The sequence below is a fragment of the Ricinus communis genome, chromosome 6 (genome assembly GCF_019578655.1).
Source record: "Ricinus communis isolate WT05 ecotype wild-type chromosome 6, ASM1957865v1, whole genome shotgun sequence".
In the NCBI taxonomy this organism is placed as follows: Eukaryota; Viridiplantae; Streptophyta; class Magnoliopsida; order Malpighiales; family Euphorbiaceae; genus Ricinus; species Ricinus communis.
This window is the reverse complement of record NC_063261.1, coordinates 11,350,721-11,372,006: the sequence shown is the minus strand read 5'-3', so window position 1 is coordinate 11,372,006 and position 21,286 is coordinate 11,350,721. Positions and strand designations below refer to the sequence as shown.

At 32.8% G+C, this 21,286-nt stretch overlaps 1 protein-coding gene across 1 annotated transcript; it reads right to left on the bottom strand.

Annotated features, from left to right (window-relative positions):
- Positions 1-7,709: 7,709 nt before the first annotated feature.
- LOC8261124 (chaperone protein dnaJ GFA2, mitochondrial) lies at positions 7,710-15,491 on the bottom strand. Its single transcript, XM_002513144.4, has 18 exons — positions 15,158-15,491; positions 14,958-15,051; positions 14,687-14,761; positions 14,488-14,570; positions 14,192-14,275; positions 14,063-14,101; positions 12,935-13,030; positions 12,336-12,383; positions 12,163-12,250; positions 11,933-11,997; positions 11,775-11,849; positions 10,890-10,962; positions 10,323-10,414; positions 9,132-9,203; positions 8,801-8,857; positions 8,669-8,717; positions 8,272-8,338; positions 7,710-8,050 (listed from the first exon to the last, which is right to left on the bottom strand). The coding sequence occupies exons 1-18, from the start codon at positions 15,230-15,232 to the stop codon at positions 7,957-7,959; spliced, it is 1,326 nt and encodes a 441-aa protein (XP_002513190.1). The 5' UTR covers positions 15,233-15,491; the 3' UTR covers positions 7,710-7,956.
- Positions 15,492-21,286: the final 5,795 nt, after the last annotated feature.

Genomic DNA, 21,286 nt, shown 5'->3' with positions numbered 1-21,286 from the left:
AAATGGAATTAAAGTTACTAAGCAAGTACGGGTTGCATTTAGTGTAAAGAAGTATCATGATGAGGTACTATGTGATGTTGTTCCCATGCATGCATGTCATATGTTGCTAGGTAGACCATGGTTATATGATAGATCTGTAATTCATAATAGTCGAACCAATGCTTATTCTCTTGTAATGGATGGAAAACCGTATGTTTTGGCACCATTAAGTCCTAAAGAAGTTTATGAATTACAAAAAGTTGTAAAGGACCGAATGGAAGCATATGAGAAAGAAAAAAGAAAGTGTGAGAGTGCACGTGAAAAAGAAAAGGTGTACAAGCAAAAGGGGAGTTGTGTCGAAAATAATGAGGGGCGAGCAAAGAGTGGTAAAAGGAGAGTTTAGTGAGGTTTTGTGCAAGAATGTGAGCAAAAAAATGAGTAAGGCGCAAGAAAAAAGGGAGGCAAGTGAGAAAAAAGTGAGTTTCTTAGTTAGAGAGCGAGACTTGAGAAAGGCTTTGAATGAAAATAGGCAAGTACTTGTACTTATGTATAAGGAAACTTTATTTAACACTAATGATCTTAACTCTTCTCTTCCTAGTGTGTTTGTAAGTGTTTTGCAGGAGTTTGAAGATGTGTTTCCCGAGGAATTACCTAGTGGGTTGCCACTACTAAGGGGGATAGAGCACCAAATTGACTTTTTGTCGGGGTCATCTATTCCAAATAGACCAGCTTATAGAGTCAATCCCGAGGAGAACAAAGAGTTGCAATGCCAAGTTGAGGAACTACTAAGTAAAGGTTATGTTAGGGAAAATCTTAGTCCATGTGTTGTTCCTGTTTTGTTAGTCCCTAGGAAAGATAGGTCTTGGCATATGTGTGTTGATTGTCGTGCAATTAACAAGATTGCCATTAAATATTGTCATCCTATTCCTAGGTTAGATGATATGTTAGATGAAATGCATGGTAGTGTTATTTTTACTAAAATTGATTTGAGAAGTGGCTATCACCAAATTAGAATGAATATAGGTGATGAGTGGAAAACAGCATTCAAAACTAAATTTGGTTTGTATGAGTGGTTGGTCATGCCTTTTGGCTTAACTAACGCACCAAGTACTTTTATAAGACCAATGAACCATGTTTTGCGTGCGTATATTGATAAATTTGTGGTAGTATACTTTCATGATATTTTGATTTATAGTAAGAGCTTGAATGAGCATGTTGAACATGTTCGGATGGTGTTGATGGTTTTGCATGAGAATTCTTTATATGCTAACCTTGCTAAGTGTGATTTCTGCACAAACAAACTTTTATTTCTTGGTTTTGTTATTAGTGCAAATGGAATTTAGGTTGATGAAGACAAGGTGAAAGCAATTAAGGAGTGACCAATACCAAAGAATGTTAGTGACGTGAGGAGCTTTCATGGGCTTACAAGCTTCTATAGGAGGTTTGTCAAAGACTTCAGTACCCTTACCGCACCACTCAATGAGCTTGTAAAGAAGAACGTGAAGTTTCATTAGGGAGAACAACAAGAAAAAGCATTCGATATGCTAAAGGACAAACTTACTTCATCTCCTATTCTTTCACTTCCTGATTTTTTCCAAAACTTTTGAAATTGATTGTGATGCTTTTGGTGTAGGTATTGGAGCCGTTTTAATGCAAGATGGGAAGCCAATAGCCTATTTTAGTGAAAAGTTGAATGGAGCTAGCTTGAAGTATCCAACTTATGACAAGGAATTGTATGCTCTTGTATGTGCACTTGATGTTTGGCAGCATTATTTGCTACCTAAGGATTTTTTTATTCACATGGATCATAAAGCATTGAAGCACTTGAAGGGATAGAACAAGTTGAATAAATGCCATGCTAAGTGGAGTGAATTCATTGAAGCGTTTCCCTATGTCATTAAGTAGAAGCAAGGTAAAGAAAATGTAGTTGTCGATACACTATCTAGAATGTATGCTTTACTTGCTACTTTAGAAACAAAAGTGATTGGTTTCGAGTATATCAAAGACTTGTATGTTGATGACTATGATTTTGGTTCTATTTTTCATGCTTGTGAACATGGTGCTATTGATAAATTTTATAGACATGATGGATTTCTGTTCAAGGAAAAACGTCTATGCATTCCTATGTGTTCTATGCGTGAATTGCTTGTGAGAGAGTCACATGAAGGTGGCTTGATGGGACACTTTGGTATTCAAAAGACCTTAGATATTTTGCATGGCCTAAGATGAAATCTGATGTGATTAGATTATGTGCTAATTGTATTGTATGCAAGCAAGCCAAGTCTAAATCACAACCTAATGGGTTGTACATGCCTTTGCCCATACCTAATGCTCCTTGGATTTACATATCTATGGATTTTGTGCTTGGATTACCTAGGTCTAAGCATGGCATGATAGTATTTTTGTTGTTGTGGATAGGTTTTCAAAGATGTCACACTTATTGCATGTAGGAAAACCAATGATGCATAACATGTTGCTGAATTGTTCTTTAGAGAAATTGTACATTTACATGGTATGCCTAGAACTATTGTTAGTGATAGGGGCGCCAATTTTTTGAGCTATTTTTGGAAGATCTTATGGGGTAAATTGGGAACTAAATTGTTTTTTTCTACTACATGTCATCCTCACCGATGGTCAAACCGAGATAGTGAATAGAACTTTGTCACAATTACTTAGGACCGTGGTTAAACGAAACTTAAGAACATGGGAAGATTGTTTGCTGCATGTTGAATTTGCATATAATGGTAGTATGCATTCTTCTACTCAATTTTGCCCATTTGAAATTGTTTATGGCTTTATTCCTTTGAGTCCTTTAGATTTGATTGCTTTACCTTTGAGTGAACAAGTGAATTTAGATGGCATAAAGAAGGCTGAATTTGTGTTGAAGTTGCATGAACAAGTGCGTGCAAACTTGGAAAGGCGCAATGAACAAATCACCAAACAACGCAATAAAGGCTGCAAAAGGGTGGTTTTTTAAGTTGGTGATTGGGTTTGGGTGCATTTCAGGAAGGAAAGGTTTCCCAATCAAAGGAAATCAAAGTTGATGCCACGTGGTGATGGTCCATTTCAAGTGATAGAGCGCATCAATGATAATGCATACAAAGTTTACTTACCCGGTGAGTATAATGTTAGTGCTACTTTTAATGTTGCTGATTTGTCTCCTTTTAATTTTGATGAAGGCATTCATTCGAGGTCGAATCCTTTCGAAGAGGGGGAAATTATGCAACCAAGGATGCATCTAAGTCAACTAGCATGGATCCACTAGACTATGGAGGACCAATGACATGAGCAAGGAGTAAGAAGTTCAAGCAAGCCTTAAATTCTTACTTGGAGCATGTTTTGAAGATGGCTAATGATGGTGTTTTTGATGATGATAACAATGCCTTGAAGATAGTGACAGTAATTACTATTAATGAAGATTGAGACAAAAGCTCATCTTCAATAAGGCATGACCACGCCTTACAACCTGTGAGCTACACAAAATCTGGATAGAAGATCATTGTCAATAAGGCGTGACCACGCCTTATAATTCATGAGCTGCTGGAACTTGTAAAAAGAGCTTCGAATTTTTTAAGATAAATTCATACTGGACCCATTTTTTAGTTAATTTCCTATATTTTTAGAAGTACTGGATAAAGAGAACTTTCTCCATAAATTTAGGATTTTAATTTGTTTAGATTACTCTTTATCTTATCCTTTCTTATAGGGATAAGATCAGCCGCATATTAGGAGTCTTTTAGGGTTTGATTTTTATTCCTTATCTCTTAGTCCTTCTAAGGTTAGAATCATTTCAAAACCCTATAAATAGAGCTATGTATTTTGGCCAAAAGGGCATTAGATCAATATATCATTTCGAATGAAGTTTATTTTCCTTGAGTTGTTAACTCTTGAATTTCTTGAGATTAAATTAACTTATTTAGTTTAGTTTCACATCTACATGTTTGATCAATCAATTAACTTTTTATTAGTTTCTTGGGTTGTTTGAACATTCTTCATCTATTTATAACTAAAGGGCTTAGTAGTTCTATTGCTAAGTTTGTTAGTTCCATAATCAATTGCAAACTTTCAAGTTAGATTTTGGGGCGACAATTCGAACTTATTGGTAAGGGTGCTTCCTCTTAAATAGGGAGAGTATTTATCAGTTTCAGTTTCTCACTATTGCTCATCTTGGTATTTGAACGTATCCGGTTCGAGTTTGTATCAAAACCCTAATAGGATGGATTCAAATAATAATAAACGAGTTTTGGGACGGATTTGAAATTTAATTTTACTACTAGTATTGGATTCGGGTCAGATTCAGATTTGAACCTGCGGGTATCTGTTACCCGAACCCAATTATATTAAAATTTATTATATTATTTTTATTATTTAGAATATTATTTTAAATTTCACTAAATTTATGTTTGGATTGTAATAATATATTGAATATTTAATGTTGAATATTTAGATTTAATTAGTTTATCATTTTTTGTTTACATTAATTTGTCAATCTATTTTAGAATTTAATTATTGTAAATGGGCTCAGTAAACAGGTATCTATTTAATTATCTGAATGTCTATACAAACGGGTAAGGTACCCATTACTCATTTAAATATCCATAAATATATTTAATATTATTTAATTCAAACAAATTTTAATCGGGTTCGGATAGTTTGCAGGTATTTCTATTCGGGTTTGGGACGGATTCAGGTAAGTGTATTTTAATCAGGTTCAGGTATCCTTAAATGGGCAGGTGCCCTATCCGTTGTCATTCCTAACTATGATGCTTGAATTATTGCTTAATGGATTTGATTATATTTATTACCCTTGAGCATCAGTAATATCTTAATTAAAATACAATCTAATAGTTTGGAAAAATATTAGAATATCTTAGGAACAATTGCATTTAAAATTTGAGAATTTGATTTAACTTTTATGATGATTGTTATTAAATGAAATCTAAACCTCTAGTATTTTTGAACTATTAAAGTTTCATCATTTTTTATTAATTTCTTTCATTATTTCAATTCCTAATCTTTACAAGTTAATTTTTTTAATTTATACAAATCTTTAGCAGATATCAATTGAGTTGTCCATGGGAAATCGACCTCAATTCACTATACTATATTACAATTACCATGTATACTTGCAGGTGAAGATTTTAGCAGTCATAAAAGATTGTCACGCTTGTAAGTAAGATTTTGAATCTTAAATTGTGCTCTGAATATTAGCCATTTTAAGTAAAACACTTAGATAGCTTTTTGTGTGGACTTGTAAAACGCAAGGATTTTAATCTACACTTAAAGTAGATTGATAATAGATTAAACTCTCAATTCTAATTGAGGAGAGGACATAAGCTATGAGGCTGAACCTCTATAAAGTAAGTATTTCATATTTTTCTTTCTCACTCTAAAATATTCTTTTATTGATTTCTATCCAATAGTTCAAATTAAATTTTAATTTCCTACCCTTCTCTTTAAAACCCCAATTCACCCTTCCTCACTTCCCTTTTTGTATGCTTTGGTACTTTAGAGGCATTAAACAATATACAGGCGCTTGAGATCTAAGACCATAAACACAAATCCTCTGTTGTCCGCCAACAACATTGAGATATAACTCATTCTCATCCGGTCTCATTCGTCTAGGTCATCTATGCTCGCCTACCTTAAACAGCATCCTAGTAGAAATCTTAAAAAAGACTAGATAAATGATAAGATGCACATTGCTTAAATATAATTGAATTAACATACATGAAGAACTATGGACCTTTGTTCAATGAAAGTCTGACCATCCCTATTCTTGATATGCTTGTAAATAAATAACTTCATCATAATAGGAGATTAGCCTAGTTGTTGAGCCTAAACAAAAACAATACATATCATTTAAATACTTAATTGTTGTTAAAATAAAATATAATAACTTACTAATAAAATAACTTTCATAAGATTTTAAAATTCATCTCCTACACTCATAGTGGGTAGCAATGCCTCTGGTTTGAGTGAATGGCTCAAATCCATCAACAGACTATGACATCTCATTCTTAGAATACCATTATGAAATCCTTTTCACTTTTGGCGTATGCCAATGCTGCTACTTTCTCCCATAATCCTGGCTCCACAAAATCTAGCTTCTTTGCATCCTTTTTGGTACTTGCATATCATGTCTAGATACCATATTGTAGGTTTCGCCTTCCATGCTACTCAGACTAGCCCGTTTAGTGTGCATACTTTCTGCAAAAAATATATATATGAAGTACTCCAGTAAGGAAGTCGAGAAAAAAATACTTACATAACTTTTAAAAATGAATCAAATACCTAAAACTCAATCTAATAAAGGTTCTTTATCTCCTTACTAAACGTCTAGCATTTGATACCTTCATCGGGTTCAATCTTCTCCTCAAAATCTTTCTAATTTTCAAAGAGCAAGATTCAAATGGCTCCAAACGGTAAAAATATTAAATTATTTAAAAAAACATAATAATATAAAATAATTACATATTGTATATTTTTTAGTAAGCATTCTATCAAACAAAATACAATAGAATAACTCCTATAAAACAAACCCATTACTATACCCGATACAATTAATTAAGTATGGGTTACCCGAACTCATTACCCAATCAACTTAGGTATTACCCAGTGTGATTGGATAAGATTTTGGTCGGTATCCGCGAGGATAGAGAATATATTATCATCCCTATATGCACCTATGGTGACATCCATTGAAGGGTATTATTTATAAACCTTCATCCATCATTTTCTCTGTAGGATTAAACCAATCACATTTAAATAGAATAGTGCGCTTAATTGGTAACCTCAAGTATTTCAATTGCAGGATCTCTCAACGTCGATGATAGTCACTCTCACTCCTACTGTAATTTGTTCATTTATGCAAACTTCAATGCTCGAAGTGGACCTAATCAAATCATGTAAGCAAACAGAGTTGAGCCCCAGTCGCCAAATTTGCCCTGTTACCATCCCGACCAAGACAAGACGCTGGCTATATGAAATTTATAACGTTTACAAAATACAAAAGAAATAATTTCATAGTACATATTAATAATACTTGAGCAAAATACTTAATTATTACTGACGGTTAAAATAATTAGTAAATTACTATATACTAAAGCACCAGTATTTAGTAATTTACCAATAGTATAAACTGTCTGTAGAGTACTAAGTAAATAGAATTACCAAGTACTAATACTTCAGTACTTGGTTGTTTACCGATAATTCAAACCGTCAATAAACTATGAAATAATTTACCGACCATTTAGACTAGCAGTGAATTATTAAATAATAATATTTTAAAAATTAAAAACATAAAAACTCAATAAAATAAAATAAAAATAAAAATAATTTAATAAAATAGAATCAAGAAGTTTAAAAGCTCAAAAAACACATTTTATCATAGAATGATCAATTAGAAAGTGGTTTCTCGGCGCTCCATCCCGATCTATATTCACAAAAGGTTCACCCGCAATGTGATACGCTCATGCAAACCTAAAGTAGGAATCAATCTTAACTTCAAAACCAGTCAGGCAAGCCACAAATAAGTTTTTCTTGCAAGCTCTAGGAAATGAAAAGGGGTGCTCATCTTGGAAGACCAAACACTTTCCATAAAACGTAAATTATTTACTACATACACTTCAACAGTCGAGAAAGCAAAATCATAGTGACAGATTGCATTCGTGCAACGAGTCCAGAATTATAACGAGAATACAAGATAAAGTTATATACAAGAATCAATGTATCAGAACGAAAGGTGGTTATTTTCTGGCATCCAATAATTGAATATATATAACTGATTTTTGTGAGGGAAAATATTACATTCCTTCCAAAAAAAATTGACAAAAGTTCGCATACATCTCAGTATTTGATCCTACAAAACTTCTGATACAACTCGGTTGTTAATATGACCGATTCTTCCTCTTTCTTTTACTGTTGTCTGGCTAACCGTGACAATAATGTTGAATGTAAACAAGGTTCCCTGCTCCTTCACCCAGAGGCTCCAGCAGCACGCTTACTGTATTCACCTTGTTCTTCCTTGGCAAACTCTTCAATTAATTCCCGCTGTCTTGGGGTTAAGTTCCTGTAGTAAAATTATTTACCTATCAGGAATTGTGCTCTTCTTTGCAACAATGGCATTAGCAAATTATCCAATTATCAGATAACATAGAAGGTATTAGAGGAAGACACATTGCCCATATTCCGCTAAAGGCACATGCTATACTACCAAGGGATGGATAAGTTTCTTCAAACCAAGTATCTCCACAACTAAGCCATTTATTTGCCAGACAAGAAAATACTTACGCTGGAATGCTGACAGTGAAGTGCACAAATTGATCACCAAGTGAGTAAGAGCCCCGTGTTTTGATCCCTATAAACACATGCAGATAGAAAAACTGATTAGTTACTACAGTAGGCAGACACCAAAAGTGACAAGTGGAAGAGCAGCCAGCCAAACACCATGAATCTTAAACACACTGAATTTCACACTCAAAATTTCATGAATCAGTGATCGTCTACAAACATCAAATGGTTCTAAACTTGGACATGCAAAATGACCAAACCAATAAATGCTATGAGCATAAAGCAATCACTCTTGAAATTATAACAGCACATAGAGGACAATTAAAATTCCTGATCAAACATCACAAAGAATCATCCAAAGCCAATCCATTATGGAATCAAGTATTCATGTTCTCACCTTTTTTCTTCAAAACCACCTTTTGGCCAGGCTGGGTACCAGGGCGGACCTAAAAAATAGAAAACAACTTAGATTGGAAGATGGTTGTAACTCCTGAGCAACAATTAATCTTGCATAAAAATATCAATATACCTTAAGTACAACGTCTCCTGTGAGAGTAGGAACCTGGATTGTTCCCCCCAGGATTGCCTGCAGAAAAGAAATTCAATGAGCTCGCAAACCAGATATATTAAGGAGGATTAGTGTGTTGTAATAGGCATAGCGATTAACAGCAGCATGAGATGATTTCTATTTTTTTATAAGAACTCAAAACAAGAGCAATTGAAATTATTTATTACAAAAACCCATAACTTAAGCAATTATAAGTGAACTGAAACCATTTAGTCTAATTAACTATTTACTGAACCAAGAAAGATCCTATGTATTAATTCTTGAGCAAGACAGCATAACAGAGAAGTTTTACCTGAGTAACACTTAAAACAGCATCTACATGAATATTAGAGCCTTCTCTCCTAAAAACTGGATCTTCTCGAACCTGGTGGAAAAGAAAGAACAAATCAGTAATATGAAGAAATATAGCAGCATATAATAGTTGGGTGTGCAATAAATTAGAAAAAGAAATTGGCAAGCACCATGAATATAAAACCCAAGATGCTACAAGTTCACCAGCAAAGAGAAACAAAAATGAAAGAGAGAAGGAACAAAATTATACCTAAACATAAGGATTTTAAGAAATTAAAGAAAAAGGAAACAAGAAAAAGAAATTATGGTGAAAGAAGACAGTTAGGAAGTAGTTGTTCCTCAAATGCCAAGCTCAACGCAATCACGGGACCTCCATTCGCCTGATAATCATTTTAATAAAGTGGACCAGTCCTCAGCATTACTCCTTTCACCTCTTTGACATCCTCCACCTTGATAGCCAATTTGTGGCTCCTTTTCCAGAAACCATACTTTTCAATAAAGCTCTCATGACCCTTTGTTTCAGCTCATCAGTAAATTGGTGCAGGATGCAGGAGGGTACAATACAGTATTATTGGCCAATGGTAGTTATAAATTTCTAGTTATGGGGGTAATTTTTTTATGTAATTTCAGGTTTTCTTCTATATCATCTGTTATTGGAAAACACCCAGATTTTATAAATATAAGTTACTCTAACCATTTCTCCAGCACAATGGAAGTCACAGATGATGACAAAAGTCTTACCTCGTGTTTATTCTTCTATCATTTATTCTAAGTGTGGGTTTTGCAGTAACACATTGATTACAGCATAATCCATCAGATAAATAATACCACACTGCCTTAATGGCTGTACAGTATGATATTAAATGATCTATAGTCTGCTCATAGCACAACTAACCACAAGTAAGAATAATCCCTCTCCCCACCAAATTCTCTACTGGATAAATGCACTACAAATAAGCCCTTCATGTCTACCAAGTAAAAGGAAAAATAAAAAGAAAAATCCTGCTGAATAATCCTGCAAAAAATAACATATAAAATAATTTATACTACTCTTAATTGCAAGCCAGTCTCCAGCACATCACATATTTTTCAAATGCACACCCTTGCATCTCTAGCAACCGACTAAAAGAATAATGAACAAGAAATACAAACTTAGCTCCCCAAACAAATACAGCATCATGGATTTAATTACCCTGATAGTTACAAACAGATCACCAGGTTGATTTCTATCTGGGTCTGCTCCACCACTTCTAGGCACCCTTATGGTTTCATTGTCGTCTACTCCTGAAGACAGCATAGAGTCAAGATCATGAGAAAACACAACAAAAATAATCATGAGAAGGAAACCATGGGTACAACTTATTATAGAAAAAACATCTTCTCTGGTCATTGATCACATCGCTTCACCTGACTAAAGGTATACATTCAGGGAAAAAGGTACAAAAATGAGAGAATAAATGTAATGAGAAATAGGTGAACTTCATGCGAGGGAATCATTTTTCAATGATGTTGATTACCACTCAAAACTAAAAATCATATTTTCTAGTAATAGCACGTCTTTTCACCATATTTGTCAACCAAAGAACAACCATCTGATTACAATATAATAAATGACCAGACTGACAAGTTATTAGGAATATGACGGCACAAAAGAACCAAGGAAAGAAAAAAGAATGCACCAAACTGCAGGTGCTGCACGCTGGTGGTTGTTTCTTGTTATAAGTGAATGCAACGATACTTCAAAATCTAGAAAATATACCTGGCACAATATCCAATTTGATCGACTTTGATCCTCTAACTACTTTACGCCCATTGCATGACCTGCAAAAACTCTGTTATCAACAGCAAAATATTAGACATGTCCTGCAATAATGTTAAATACAGATGCACAAAAATTCCTTAGTTAATTTTCATATGACATAGCAGAATCCAATAATTAGAAATGGTCATCAGGAGAAGAACTCCAGTTTAAAATATCTCAGATCTCTAATAATTAGCAATGGTCAAGTAGCAATCTAAAATTATAAGACTTAGATAATGTATACAATACGATTTAGTGAAACCGCTGATAATTACGTTATAACTAATTCAAACTTTTTTGACACTTATATCAAATAAATTAGCAAAGATAAAACGAAGATCATGTGCAAGCAAAACTTGAAATAAGACATTGCAAAAGTTGACTTTAATTGTTCCTGAACTCACATCTACTTAGGAAATAAAAAATGTGGAAGACAAATCAATGATTCATACAAATGAAAATAAAACAGAAAAGAGGGCGCAGTGGGTAGGCTAAAGAACTCTTTCTCATCTGGTAACTACCAGCAATTCATGGTTGATCAAGCTTTCAAATTCTCCACTACTGGTTCTCAAAACATTGTGTTTTATGCATTATTCGTGTTAGTGCGCAAACACAATGCCAATGTGTAATATACCAGCCACAGGATATATGACAGAATATGCAAGACTAACAAAATGCAAAAGCTACATATAAATCACATATAGCAGATTACAACAGGAATAAATAGTCTAAGCCAAGGGCAATATAAACAATAACCTTGTTAAATCACTGTGTACATGAGGGGAACTAAAAGGTTGAATTTGAAGAAAATAAAACGAAGATAAGTGTCTTTAAATAGCATACCGACACGGTTTGCCCAGTTCCACCACACTGGTTGCAAGGATGCTGAAGACTAATAAAACCTTTTTGGGTGAACACCTGTCAATGATGTAATTTAAAAGTAAGCTAATGGACCCCATATTGTCCACACAAAAAATGCAAATCACATATATAAGACTAACCATGCCTGTGCCTTTACAGCGCTTGCACAATTCAGGTTTTACCCCAGGAGGAACACCTTCTCCGCCTGCAATTTAGAAAATAAATAAATAAAACAAATAAATAGATTCTTAGGGGCATAACTAAAATATTACAACATTTGAATACTAGTGACAAGAAAATTAAGAACATTTCAAAATAATTGCAGATAAATAAGTTGGGAAATAATAGCAAGTTCAGCAAATAAACATACGACAAGCTTCACAAGGCACATCAGTTTGAAATGAGACAGTTTTGGTGCAACCCTGAACAGCTTCCATGAAGGATAGCTCAATATGAACCTGTGGAAGATGGAAAATGCAGAAGGTTTAAGTGGACTTAATCTCAAAGCAGACAGATCAAGAATATAGAGAGAAGTAATAAAACCTTGACATCTTGGCCACCAAATTTCTGCTTAAATATATTGCCGAATATCTGACCTCCATCACAGAAAGCACATCATTGTCCACATTAAATCAGCATGTTAGATTTATCAATGTGAAAATCAAATATTACAAAAAAAAAAAAAAGGACAGTCAGAAAAGGGGAGCCATGTTCATGCAATTTATTTAGGTGGTTTATTGTCTATATTGTTCTTAAATATACTTCTCCAAATTCCAGTGTACATCATCACACATCCCTTTGATAAAATAACAATATAGTAACATAATAAAGCACAGCGCAGAAAATTCTATAAACTGATAACATGGAGCTAATTTTAATTGAAATAATAACTTTGTTACTCAGCCGTGCCCTGTTCTAAAATTGATAATAACTCTCAGCAGTTTCAACACCATGAGTTTGCATGGACTTCCACCCATCCGAGAGAGACAGGTAATTGAAGAAAATATATGAATAAGAAAAAGAACCTCACTAAATTGTAAGATTCAGTTGCAATATGCATGAAACTATAACTAATCATTGAAGTGAATCCATAAAGCTAAAAGAAATAGTCCAACAGACAGAAGCTAAAGAGAAGTTATTACATCACCGCCCATTCTGAAGAAGCTGTCAAAGTCATCAAAGCCTGCTCCAGGATGAAAATCTCCATTAAGATTACGTTCAAACGCATCATGTCCAACCTATAAGATTGAGCACAAGCCAAATTCAGTAAAGATACTACTAACTAAAAAGAGAACCATTGTATCATTCCAAAAAACTAGCAATCAAAAGAATATTACTTGTCAAATACATCAAACCTTCTCCACATTTGGCATCCAGAGCATGGAGAAAAAATTGGAAAAGATGAGGCACAGTAAATAACATATAAAACATACAAGGCGCATTCTGGAAGACAAATGTTCATAAGTTTGGCCTTGTGATATATACAAATCATACCATGACATGATAACAGCTCATTCCTTCTTGTGAAATGCCTAGAATGTGGAAAAGAAAAATGGTTTACACACCATTGTTGCTTTAATGTGTTTAGCACTATCAAAATGAATTGCAATTTTTATTTGGCCACGAGTGAATTAATTCATGCTGCAGTCCACATGCTTTTATATCCCATAAAATTGTTAAACCCAGAACTTAATCTAAAAGAAAAAAATTAACAGTTCAAAATAATATACAGAACTAATTTTAATAGAATAAATATGATTATCATCAATAGGCCAATGAAAATAGACCGAAATAGCTACAGAGATATGCTATCTCTCCTCAGTCAATAGAAATACAAGGGTAGCAGTATTTCTGACAGAGAGCCCATGCCTTGCAGCTAACTTCTCCAATTACTTGTTACATTCTGTAACAGACAGTTACTGTTTTGGAATATAACTTTAATACTTATGCAAGTGATGCACATTAGAAGAAAGCAATGGCATGATGAACTCCAAATTCTCCTACATGCACTCAATCTTTTCATTGTTGACCTCCACTGAGATTTCCGTTAGTCCTCCCATTCTAGCATGAGCCAGCATTGTGGCTGACCAGGAGGAACTGAGATAGAAAATACATGCTCAATTTAAAATATGAGGCTTTTCCATCAAAAAAAATACACCTAAGTTCTCTTCTCAAAAAGCAACTTATGACAAAAGTAATTAAGAAGCAAATGACCTAAAGTAAGATATTACATAGTACAACCAAAATATACTAATGAGAAAATGTCAAACCTCATCATACTGTGCACGCTTCTCTTCATCTTTCAAAACCTGCACGTGCAGAATAATTAAGATGTCACATACATTACGAACATAAGTTGGTCAAACAAGTAGACAAGATTCCCAGTCAGTAAAACCTACTTCATATGCCTTTGAAACTTCTTGAAACTTCTTTTCAGCTTCGGGATCATCTTTATTTGTATCAGGATGGAGTTTCTTGGCCAGCTGAAGAATATGCAAGACCAAAATCAAAATGCAAGAGATGAGTAAAATCTAAGTCAAGAAAGAGAAGCTATAATCCTGCCAAATTACAATTTCACAACAGCAAATGGACAAAGGATCCCAACCGAGAAAGAGATAGAGAGAGAGAGAGGTATAGAATTTGTCCCAGACATATTAGATTGATAAAAGCGATTTCTAATGGAGAAGAAAGTTACCCCATAATAAGCTTTCTTTATTTCAGATGAACTTGCATTCTTGCTAACACCGAGTATATCATAATAATCTCTTGACATGGCAGCTGAACAACAAAACATTGCATTAGTACACAAACATTACTGATATAACACACTATGTTGAGCTAAATTTGAAGTAAAATTTAGAAAGAGAAGATAAACAGAGCAATATGTGAATTACCAGAGCCATGAATTGACCTTGCGACACCAAAATTTGCACTCAAAGATCCCAACAACAACCAGTTTTTTTGGCTAACTGCATATTTCCAGAGATTCGACTCAGTAGAAACCCACCAAACATGAAATCAATAAGGAAAAATGGACAGAATACAGTCATTTCTAGCTTAGATAAGCAAGAGTTCTCATTATTTTCTCAAAGCCCAATTCACCAAACTGGCCAAACAATTGAAAAATGTTAAATTTTTCAATAAGACAAAAGCAGAAAACAATACCATTTTTAGGAGAGTAATTACGCATAATCCCAACAGGTTTTGAAAACCCAGTACTCAAACTTCTACAATTCCCATTCAAAGGATCCTTAAATACCTGCAATTATACAAATTCAACAAATAAGAATACAAAAATTTTACAAATTGAACACAAATTTAATTAATTCAGGAAAAGAAAATGGAAAACATGCATGGAATCGTACGGAATTAGTAGAAATGGAGGAAGGGGAGCGGCGAGCGAGCCAAGCAACAAGCTTGACGCCATGAGAGCGAACCATTTGGGGATTCCCTTTTTAGAGTTTCTGTAGTGATTTTGCAGTTGTCTGTAATTACTAAAAGAGCAAGTTGATGTTTTGGAAGTTATGCAATTTTGGGGTTCAAAGTTTAAACCCTAAAAAGCCCTAATTCTTTTTTTTCTTTTTTTCTTTTTTTTTTTCCCGGTTAGAGATTGGAAGCTTCTAGCTAGTTCTACCTATAGTTGTAACTGCGAGGGAGAAGAGAGAGATGAGTCATGGACGGCCCAACCTTATTGGAAACGACCTTTTGGAATAAGGTTAGATTTGGTCCCTCAAGTCATCGTATAAATTGGTATATTAGATTTTTTATTTACATTTAACGTTTATTTTTAATGTAAAAACGTAATAATTTAACGGAGTTAAGAAAAATATGGATGTTAAAAGTAATTATTAAAAATATAAAAATTTACTAGTATAATTTAATATAACTCATGAATATTAAAATAATTAACTTTAAAAAATAATATTTTAAAATTAAATAAGAATAATTAGTAATTCTTAAAAAATTATTTTATATCTCAAAATTTTTTTATAATTATTAATTAATGGAGTCTATTTTTTTTTTTTATCAATTCACTCTATTTTTATGAAGAGCAAATTACATTTCTTAAATGAGGTAATTTAAACAAAGATGATTTTAGCCTTCATTTGTATTGATAATTTTTAGAATTCATAAATTTAGTTAAAATCTATAGATTTAAATTTCATGAACTTGAAATCTACAAAATTCATAAATTTAGCCAAAATCTATGGATTTAAAATCCATGAATTTTAAATCTATGTAATTTAAAAATTTATTCGTTTAAATTAAGCATAAAATAATAGAGTTTTATTTAAAATTAAGAATAACTTTGAAAAAATATAAATTTATAACAAAATAATATTGAAAGAAAAATATTATAACAATCCATCATTCTTTTGAAACGGTGAATTTTTAAAAAATTTCACTTCCTAAATGAGAATTTAAGACTTTCTAAAAAATGAGAAATTCTGGAGGACAAAGAATTTGTAAATATCTATAGATTTAGAATATTTTTTACTTGTCAAATAATGAATTTCAATTAAATCTATAAATTTTATAAAAAAATTTATTTAAAATTCTCTAATCCAAACAACCCTTAAGCTAAATTAATCCAGAAAGGATCCGATTAAATTTATCTGATAAATTTAAGGCTACATTGAAACTCATTCTCTATTATTAGAGTTCCAAATTTTCTTTTTTATTTTGTCTGTTCACGAAGATTTGTGACTTCTTATGATTATTCTTCTGTTTATGAAGATTTGTGACTTGTTGTGATGTGAGTGTTCATGGGGTGGAGGCATAGCGTGGGTTTGTGACTTTGTGAGTCGTGTGACGTGTCCATTTGCTTGGCTGAGTAATATCTTAATCTTGACCTTAATCTTTTTTTATTTTTATTGAGCAAATCACTGTTAATATTAATACCTTAATCTTGACCTTTATTATTTGTCATCCCTCTTCAAAGAAAAAAAGGAATAAATTATATTTTAATCTTCATAATATTATTTTTAATCCTCACATTATATCTTAGTTCTTTACTGGCTTTATTACCAAATGAAACTGATTTCCCTCTCAAAAAGCTGGGAAAGAAGAGCCCATAATAATAGAAGTATAAGAAGAAGTACCCATTTTCACAGAAATAGAATAAGCCCTATTTTTAAGAAGTAGCTAAATGTATAAATTGGAATAGGAGCATTTCTTGTGGCTAGAATATATTGAATGTTTTCTTTTATCCTTAAATAAAAGAACCACTTAATTCTATCTTTGTCAACTTTCTAGTGACTAAAAAATGATTATTTTATAAAATTTAAGATTAAAATATTTTTTTTAAATTGAAATATTAGGAAATAAAATATTGGTAATGTTTTAATTAATATACTAAATATGGAAATTGGACATTAAAAATAATTTTGTTCCATAAAAATATAATTAGATTCGAATATAAATATAAATATTTATAATTTACATTAGATTTTTTTTTGTATTTATTAATTCAGCATTCTTTAATTTCTATATCGAATTGTATTTTTATAGAATGAAAGATTCATAATTCTTATAAACTAAAAGAGCCTCTCCTTTTTCTTTTCTTTTTTGCTAGAAATTCAATTAAATTAATGTTAATTCTGGTTCATTTTCTTGAAAATTACTGTAGTTCATCAATCAAGTAAAAGAAATTATCAAAAGCAATAGTAAAGAAATAACACTTCCTCTCTCCTAATTTCACTGCAGACTGATCGATTTAAATTGTATATAGATATTTAAGGATATTTTAGAGCTTTAATGATTTGTTTCTATATATAATATGGTATAAAGATGTGTTTTACCGCACTTTAGTTTTTCTTGTCTAAATTCAAGAAATAATACAAAAAAAGAGAATTTAAGCTAAAAATGCACTAATGGGTGTTAATTGGACTGTGGCTATTAAAGGCTCGAAAATCATACATGTGGGTTATTAATAGTTTGAGCCTAGCTTAATTCATTAAGGCCCAAAAAGGGGAATTTAAATAATTATTATGTAATTAGTGGATAATTATCATGTGAGTTTTTTAGTTTATTTAGGACAATAAGGGATAAACTATAGGAGTTGTATGTTGAGAAAAGAACTCTAAAATAAAGAGAATCTCTACAAGGAGTAGAGGTGAATTAGAATAGGGAGTTCTTCGGCTACTGAATCTCTCTGAAGAAGGGTTTTATTATTCTCTGTAGAAAATTCTAGAGTTAATTATCTTTGACATCTTGCTAGCTTATGTTGCATCACTCTTTGAAGAATCATAGAAGCTTTTCGAAGACGTGGAGAAAGAGGACCAATCTTCTTTATTCCTTGAAAAGCCTTTGAACTTTGAGGGAGTTTTAGTTTTCTGTTTTAGGAATCTTAAGTCTTTCTATTTAATTACAATGATCGTTGGATTAAGTATGTTAGGCTAAGTCCCATAAGTGTTTAGTTTGGCTTTTTACTTATGTATGAACCTTATGTATTTTAAGTTTAATGAATGATTTTTTTGCCTTCATATGTTCATTAGCTTCATCTATTATTATTGATTGACCATCATATCAATTTAGTAATAATATGTGTTATGAAAATCTTTAGGTTAAAAGTATTAGAAACATCATCTTTACTTTAATCTATGTTGGTATAAGAAACCTAAGTTGCATCATTAGCTTGAGTGACTTAGGGAAAAGGCACATCACTATCTCATTTGTTAAATTAGGGCTTAAGGGAATTAAGGGGATTACTAAGTAAAAGCTAGATTAAATGTTATTTTAATCTATGTTGGTATAAGAAACCTAAGTTGCATCATTAGCTTGAGTGACTTAGGGAAAAGGCACATCACTATCTCATTTGTTAAATTAGGGCTTAAGGGAATTAAGGGGATTACTAAGTAAAAGCTAGATTAAATGTTATTTTATCATATAGTTCATATTAATCATTCTAGTTGTATATTTACTTTCTGGTTATTTAATTTCTTTTATTAAACTAAGATCATTCTCAAAACATCGGCTTAGAGTGTTTATATTTACTTTCAACAATTTGTGTGATAGTTGGTCTTTATAATATATGCTCGACAATTCCTTGTGAGATCGACCTCGTGGTGAGCTTACCCGAACTACCATTCGGTTCGTAGACTTGCGAGTACTAATTTAGACAAATCAAGTTTTTGGCGCCATTGCTAGGGAATTGTGTCAATATTATATTGATTAATTGTCAAATATTATTTTTTGTGTGTTGCATGTTATTTATTTCTGTTTTATTTTTTAAATTCTGTTTTTAAGTTTTTTCTGAAATTTTTCCTTTGATTTTGTATGCCTAGCAGGAAAACGAGATCAAGTGATTCATCAACTTAAAATCCCTACGATCAACTGTTAAAAAAGCAAAAGGAGACCAAGAGGTAGAGAGTGAGTTTGTACCTCCAAGAGGAATTGAATTTGAAGAAAAACTGGAACAAGAGTTGGAAGAAGAAGTTGAGACAATGGCTAATAATCAAAGGGAAGTTGCAATGCAAAGGCAAATGGCCATGAAGGACTATGCTCATCCGATAATTGGTAACGTTACTTCATGCATAGTCTTAGGTGATGCATCTAGGAATTATGAGCTTAAGAACATCCATTTTAATATGCTTCTGTCATCCTATGGAATGCCTAATGAGGATGCATTGACATTTATTAGAGAGTTTTATGTTATAGTTCACACATTCCCATTATCTGGACTCAATGAAGATTAATTAAAGATGAGATGTTTCCCTTACTCATTAAAAGATAAAGCAAAGGCTTAGTTAATGACCTTGCCTCCTAATTCTTTGAGAACTGGAGATGAAGTTTATCAAAAATTTATGAGTAAATTTTACTCACATCAAAAGACCAAAGAATTAAGGGCTTAGATTTATCAAAAGGATACCGAATCCTTTCACGAAGCATGGGACCGCTTCAAATCACTTTTACTACAATGCCCATACCATGGATACCCACTTCATGTTACTAACCAATCATTTTATGATGGTTTAACACAACAATACCAATTTATGGTTGATAATGCAGCTGGGAGTGCTATGCTATAAAGAACTGTTAATGAGGTTTATGGCATCTTTGAGATGTTAGGAGCCAATTCACAACAAAAGAGTGTGAGAACAAAAAAAGTAGGAGTGAATGAAGTTGTATCTAATAATGAGATGGCTATGCAAATAGCCAAACTAACAAAACAAGTTAAAATTCTTGCTTCAACTAAGAATGTACAAAGCAATGAGGTATGCGGTATATATGGTGTTTATGGTCATGGTGCTAACGTTTGCTCTTCTTATAAGACTTATGCAGGAGATGATTATGAACAGGTTAACTTGATGGAATCTTATCAACCTAGGCAATCTAGAAATAATCCATACTCTAGCACTTATTATCCAGGATGGAGGAATCATCCGAATTTCTCCTGGAGAAATAACGATCATAACCCACCACAAATACTGAGGAACCAAAACCAGCCCCAGTACCAGAATCAAGAGCCTCAATACCCAAGGAACTAAAACCCTCCATTCCCTAATCAAGGACAAGCCCCTCAAAGAAAATCAAGTTTGGAGGAAACACTCCAATCTTTTATGACGGCTACCCATGACAGAATGGAGAGGAATGAGAAGAAAACTGATTCCATAGAAGCTTCAGTAAAGCGATTGGAAATTTAAATTGGGCAAATTGCTAAAGCGGTACAAGAAAATAAGAAAGAAAAATCACCAAGTCAACCTGAGCAAGCTAAAGCAATCACTATTCTTAAGGATGATGAGTTATTTGATAATAATGTTGAAAATCTAATTGAAAAAGATTCTTCTTACACAGGTACATCAATAGAAGGTGGACTAGTTGATGTAGAGATAACTGAAGGAGGTTTACAAAAAGAAGGAAGAATAGAGCCCAATCTTGGACAGAAAGAGAAAGACAATGAGCGTTTTCAGGACCTGAATTTCATAAGGCAGCTGAGCCTTATAAGCCTCCTATTCTGTTCCCGAACAGATTCAAAGAAAGCAAACAAGATAAGCAATTTTCTGAAATTTTTGATATACTTTCTAAAGTTAACATTAATTTGCCATTGTTGGATGTGATCAGGAATATGCCAGCTTATGCTAAGTTCTTTAAGGAACTCAATTCCAACAAGAGGATATATGGGAACAATGAAAAAGTTATGGTGTCTGAAACAACAAGTGCAGTTCTCTAAGAACAATTACCTCCTAAGATGAAAGACCATAGGAGCTTTACTGTTGATATTACAATGGGGGACAAAAAGGTTGCTAAAGCCATGTTAGATTTGGGAGCAAGCATCAATTTGATGCCATATTCAACATATGCACAACTTGGCTTAAGAGAATTAAAGCCAACCATCATGTCTCTGCAACTGGCTGATAGGTCAATTAAATATCCAAGAGGCATAGTGGAAGACTTGTTGATTCAGGTAGAAAAACTGATAATCCATGTTGACTTTGTGGTTCTAGATATGGAAGGTACATCAACAAGGAATAAGGAGCAAACAATACTCCTTG

Coding starts and splice junctions, on each gene's coding strand:
- LOC8261124 (XM_002513144.4), bottom strand. CDS start 15,232: ATGGTTCGCTCTCATGGCGTCAAGCTTGTTGCTTGGCTCGCTCGCCGC. Junction 15,052..15,157: donor CCTCCATTTCTACTAATTCC/GTACGATTCCAT, acceptor GTATAATTGCAG/GTATTTAAGGATCCTTTGAA. Junction 8,051..8,271: donor TTCACTGTCAGCATTCCAGC/GTAAGTATTTTC, acceptor ATTTTACTACAG/GAACTTAACCCCAAGACAGC.